We start from the raw sequence: 6,000 nt of genomic DNA on the forward strand, positions 1-6,000 counted from the left end.
CAGCCGGGACCAAAAGCAGGCCCGCTCCTTCCATTACAACAAAATACATATATGTATAACAAAATTGACCTTAAATTTGTATCAATAAACCAAGATCCATATCAAGGCAAATTATTCATCTCTATATCATATTCCCCTTTAAATGTAAAAAAAAAAAAAACCATTTATAAAAAATATTTGGGATTATGGTCTAGATTTTTTTCCAAAGCAAAAAAATGTACAGAAATCTTTCTATTTGGTGAATATGTCTTAAAATACTAGATTTTGGCATCTGAGAGCCTCTATGCACTATGACATTGATGACAGCAAATATCATCCAATAAAAGAAACTCTACCTTCAAGAATTTAATATAAATTTTTTCCTATCATCCAGTGACTGGTTATCTTATTGAAGAATCTCATGCACTGCGTGGGACACAGAATTCACAGCATGGGCAACAGCATACACCGCAGTGTACACATCATAACTGCTCTCACTAAAGGCCATGTCAAAAGTCTGTACCATTAACCATTCTAATGAGGCATTGAATAAGTTTTTCAGGGTCTGACACATAGAAGCTGATACTTCTAAACTTCAACCACCTACTCTTGCCAGGTTTTCATCTGAGTTTTAGGAATTGTTCCACGTAAGGTCAAAATTTAAAAAGCATAAATCTCAACAGAATGGTTTGTAAAAGTTAACACCCCAATGGCATGAGTCAAGTGTGAAGTGTATATTTCTTATAGAGATATCCATCTTACTGTGAGGTGGTGACCCATGTTCTTTGTTTACTTAGTGATTCCCACATTCTAAAGCACACAGTTCAAGTACTGTCTATGTCACCATAAATGAAAAATAAATTGTGGATGATGTCATGATTTGGTTATCATATACTTCAGGTCTTGACAAGTATAAATGCTTGTTGACTGCGATCATATTCACAAAGTCATAGCAGACTGTATATTTTCCATCTCTTTTTTTTCAATTATGTGAGAAATTGAGCACTATTTTCATTGTCTGAGTTGGGCAGCCCAACCCAGTTTCAGTTTAAGTGAAGCACAAAAGAAATCGTGGCCTGAACAAGAGATGCATCTTTGTGGGCCATCTGATACATAGAGGGAAACTGACCATGATCACTTAGGATAGGATGGACAGGTGTATAGATAAGCTGAATGAATGACCCAAGGTCATAGGCAAACTGAATGAACACAGGGAAGAGCATGAAGTAAGTTGCACTCCTGAGAACTCAGAAATACTGTTCTGCCAAGTGTTCTAAAGAGCAAACTCACTTGTTAAACTTTTCTCATCTCTGTTTCACACAAGGAAATGCAAAATCCCCGTCAAGTTTCTGAATATTAGCTTTTAACTACACATTTTGACATACATATGTGGTCATTATCTTCCTCACACTTTTCTTAACATCTTGGAATGGTACAAATGGAGACAAGGATTTCTTTCAAACACCTAAAAATACTCACCTGCTGAGATATGTAGAGGTATGTTACTAGTCCTATAAAGACAGATGTTGTTAAATAAGGTTCTCTAAGCTACATAGCATACCTGATCTTGTCATTATGGACATAATTAGAGGCAGTTTCTTTATTTTGTTCAGATGAAATGAATTAGACTGTGTAATTGTGACACATTATTACACCATCATTGCTGGTAATTGAAATACTAGTGACATATTTGGTAAAAGAAATGGGTTCTTGCTGACATCACCAATGCTAAAATTCAAGACCAGATCAAACTGACAGTTTTCATTTTGTGTTCTATAAAAGTCAACAGTGTTTATTATAGACAGAGATCTACAGTATGATTATTTGTAGTAGATAAAAAGATTATCCTATACTGGACAGTATTCCCAACCTCCCTCAGTAATTTATATAAATGTCCTGTGTTGTGAGATTTAAATGACATAAATTGCTGGAAGGTTAAAAAAGCTTTAAAATTTCATAAAAGTAAATCTCCCATAAAAATATGCAGCTTTCATAGAAATGGCTGTCTTTCTCTGGTTTTTGAGAGCTTGCACAGAAGACAAATAAATGGTAAAGGCTTTGATGAAACAGAAAACCTGGTCATACATTCAGTTTGAAATTATTGAGCAAAATTAAATGTACATGTGATGCAATAGCCAAGATTCTGGTAATTTTTATGAGCCAAACTAAACTGGATAGGCATTCAAAGAATGACTGAGCACAGTAGTCTTCTAGGGGCAAAATTTGGTTCCTGTACCACTAATTCTTTCATATTTACCGGACAATATAGTTAACGTATTCCCTCATGTCTATCATTACCATCTTGTATTTTTTCTTTATTGATTAAAAGCACAAAATGTTCTTTAAATATTTAATTTTTAATAAATAGATTCATCTGTGTGTATGGACATGAGAAATACTCATATAGACCATAAAAAGGGAATGGATTTCATTATTTACAGTAACATTTGTCTTTAGTTACCACTGGCCTCAAATGCAGAATGATATACCTACTCCATTTCATAGATGCAGAGATTAAGGATAATTATACCAGGTATATCTGAACAACGTACACTTTCTTGTAGAGAGCACCTTTTGTCTACATTTGAGATAAGAACTTATGGAAGTGAAACACTAACTTCTGCACACTAAACATCAAGAAACCTCAATGATTTGAGCTTTTAGTGTGGCATAGTGATCTAAAGTGCTATATTTGAAAAGAGCTATCAATGACACACAAAATAAAAAATGCATAGTGTTCAAAGTGGTAAAAGCCAAAGTTACAATAAGTAAAATTATTGAAGAGTAACAATAAGTCGTAAATAAGATATTGTTGACAGTGAGTAAACAGTTTGGACTTATAGAAAAGAGACACGTGCTTCTTCAATAATAGCAAAGAGCTGGTAGATCACTATTCTCAGTGTTGTCAAATATCATATGCTGCAGCTGCCACTCAGGCAAGTGCTAGGAAAGTAAGCAGTCACCACTATTAGTGACACCTCATATTTCAAAGAATGCAAACATATCATTTGTACTACAAATATTCTTGCTTTACTTTAAAGAGACAGTGAAGAACTGTACTGTGGAAATAAAGGCCTGTGGTTGTACATAAGTGAAGTATGGAGAAACAGAATCATATAAGAATTTAACAGTGGGCAAGTCTCCTGTTTTTGTTCTTTATGCAGCATTAGAAGGCACAGTGTGTCCACATGTAGAGCATCTGAGAGAGAAACTGAACATCTATGTAAAAACTCCTTTCATCTAGGGGTGCCACACATATTAGTTGCTCTTGGACACGCATTTGAAGCTGCATGGTCATCACAGTATCTAATCAACATCAGTTTAGTTGTTCCATTTAGTATGTTATTTATTGACTACTATGAGGTTTCCTTTGATAAGATATCACTGGCTACTCAGTTTTGGAAACAGTCAAAAGGAGAGATATACGTGGGGAACAAAGTTACACAGTCCCCTTTTCCCTCAGCTTCCAGTCTTATAAGTAGGAGGGTAACTAGGAAAATAATATTACAGCCCCTGTACAAACTAAAAATAAAAAAAAAACAGCAATGGGTCTCAAGGAACATGTGTTTTTTTTCCTTAGGTGTGCAAATTGAAATAACACAACAAAAAATTCTAAACATTTTTCTGATTTTCATTTTCTGATCTCCTATGAACTATTTATGTTGACATTTACATAGACAATTCAAAGAAACTTACTGTATATTCAGAATGTGGTTGAAATAATCTATCTCCACAGGACGCTGCTCTGTTATAAGTAAGAAGACACAACCTGTCAACAAATCTTCATCCTTGTCTTTATTCTCATTCATTCTCCAAAAACACCTGGGTTGAGTGGACCTGGACACAAGAAGTGGAATGTTCAGGAAAAAGAAGAGAAAAATCAAAGCAAACATCTTTGTCCTTCTTGAAGCCTGGGCAGTGTGTGTGGTGAAGTGCTCTTCAGATCAGCACATTATATGGGTACCCATATTTTCCCACCTGCTTTTATTTCTGCAGCCAAAGCAGAGGCTGTTTGTGTATTCATGATTCCTTTATTTCCCAGTTGATTCCTCACCTCTGGGGAATCTTGGACACCTTCTTCCCCTATGGCTGTGCACCTGATATGCATGTGATCCAAATTTAGCTTGGAAATATATGAGGAGAATTCAGGTAGTTTCATGACATCATTTAATTTTGTGGAAATTAAGGCTCCCTGGGGAATGTTATTTTGAGAAAAATTGGCCCATGACTGCCAGAACAATCTTTTTATGTTATTGCCTTTAGAAATGATGTCAGTGTATTTTGTTAGATGATCAACACTGAGACATGCAGCAATGTTTCAGGAAGGACACACGAAGTCGAAATTCCTAGTTGCACACAGGGAATTTTTTCACAAAGTCTCTGTCAGGGAACAACAGTTCCATGGTTAGAGAAATTGAGTTTCACACAGCTTGCCTAGTGGGCTAATACTACAGGACTGACAGTAACAGAATATCTAACCAATAACTGTGCTTCCAACTTCTTGAGAACAATAATCAACCTCAATTCTAATTTTTTATTAATCCTGCTGTTCTACCATTATCCAAATCACCACAGAATCAGTTACATTTATAGCATTACAAAATGTTTTTGAATATTCAATAAGATCCCTTCAGATTCTGTGTCCTACATTTCAAACACTCAATAATATCTCTCACTCCTCCTCCAAACACAAATATTTAGTAGAAGACAAGGCAAATATATTATGTCTAAGCATAATCCCTTTCATAATTTCCCTCCCTGAGCCTCAGTTTTCATAGATTAATTAGTCATTTGACCAAATTTTTCTGCCTTATCTGTGACTTCATACAGTGTTTTTCTCATTTTAGATTTTTTTATTTTTATTTTTCCATTCAAAAATTTACACTTCCTCCCCTCCTCCCATTCCGCTCCCTCTCCCCCACTCACCATTCTCCCTCCCCCTCCCTCCTTAAGAGAGGGCAGGGAACCCTGCTCTGTGGGAAGTCCAAGCCCCCCCCCCATCCCCCCCTCACATCCAGGCCTAGGAAGCTTTGAATCCAAATAGACTAGGGTCCCAAAAAGCCAGTACATGCAGTAGAAACAAGTCCCAGTGCCTTTATCAATTGCTTCTCAATCAGCCCCCATTTTCAGCCACATTCAGAGATGATCGCATGCTCATTCAGTCCCGGTCCAGCTGGATTTGGTGAGCTCCCATTAGAACAGGCACACTGTCTCAGTGGGTGGACCAACCCCTCGCAGTCCACACTTCCTTGCTCATCTTCTCCCTCCTTGTGCTCTTCAACTGGACCTTGGGGGCTCAGTCCGTTGCTCTGATTAGACACTTTGTCTCTATCTCCATCCGTTGCCAGACAATCCACCTCAGGATCCAGCAATACTGCTCTTGGGAATATACCCAAGAGATGCCCAATCATACTACAAAAGCTTTTGTTTAACTATGTTCATAGCAGCATTATTTGTAATTGCCAGATCCTGGAAACAACCTAGATGCCCCTCAATGGAAGAATGGATAAAGAAAGTGTGGAATATATACACATTAGAGTACTACTCAGAGGTAAAAAAAATAATGACATTTTGAATTTTGCATGCAAATGGATGGAAATAGAAAACACTATACTGAGTGAGATAACCCAGACCCAAAAAGAGGAATATGGTATGTACTCACTCATTAGTGGACTCTAGCTATAAACAAAGGACATTAAGCCTATAGTCCACAAGCCTAGAAAAGTCAAGTAACAAGGTGAACCCAAAGAAAAACATATATAGATCTTCTTGAAAATTGGAAGCAAACAAAATTGCCGGGCAAAAGTTAAGAGCATGGGGGTGGGGGTGGGGGTGGAGGTGGGGGAAGAAGAAAGGGGGAGAGAGAAGGGAAAAGGGAAAGACTGGAGAGTGCTTGGGGCAGTGGGAGGGTGGAGATGAAGGAAGAGCGGATATGGGAGCAGGGAAGAAGATATCTACATTAAGGGAGCCATTTTAGGGTTGGCAAGAGACTTGGCTCTAGAGGGGATCCCAGGTGTCCAT

The 6,000-nt window shown here is 37.3% G+C and overlaps 1 protein-coding gene across 3 annotated transcripts in view; it reads right to left on the reverse strand.

The window, feature by feature from the left end:
* LOC130864355 (vomeronasal type-2 receptor 116-like) overlaps positions 1–3,872 on the reverse strand; it is a 47,757-nt gene extending 43,885 nt beyond the window's left edge. For all 3 annotated transcript variants that reach the window (XM_057754616.1, XM_057754629.1, XM_057754621.1), the window contains exon 1: positions 3,676–3,872. In XM_057754616.1, coding sequence (XP_057610599.1) covers positions 3,676–3,872 — 197 coding nt within the window. The remainder of the gene's footprint in view (positions 1–3,675) is intronic.
* Between the last annotated feature and the right edge of the window lie 2,128 nt (positions 3,873–6,000).

Source organism: Chionomys nivalis, chromosome 2 (genome assembly GCF_950005125.1).
Source record: "Chionomys nivalis chromosome 2, mChiNiv1.1, whole genome shotgun sequence".
In the NCBI taxonomy this organism is placed as follows: Eukaryota; Metazoa; Chordata; class Mammalia; order Rodentia; family Cricetidae; genus Chionomys; species Chionomys nivalis.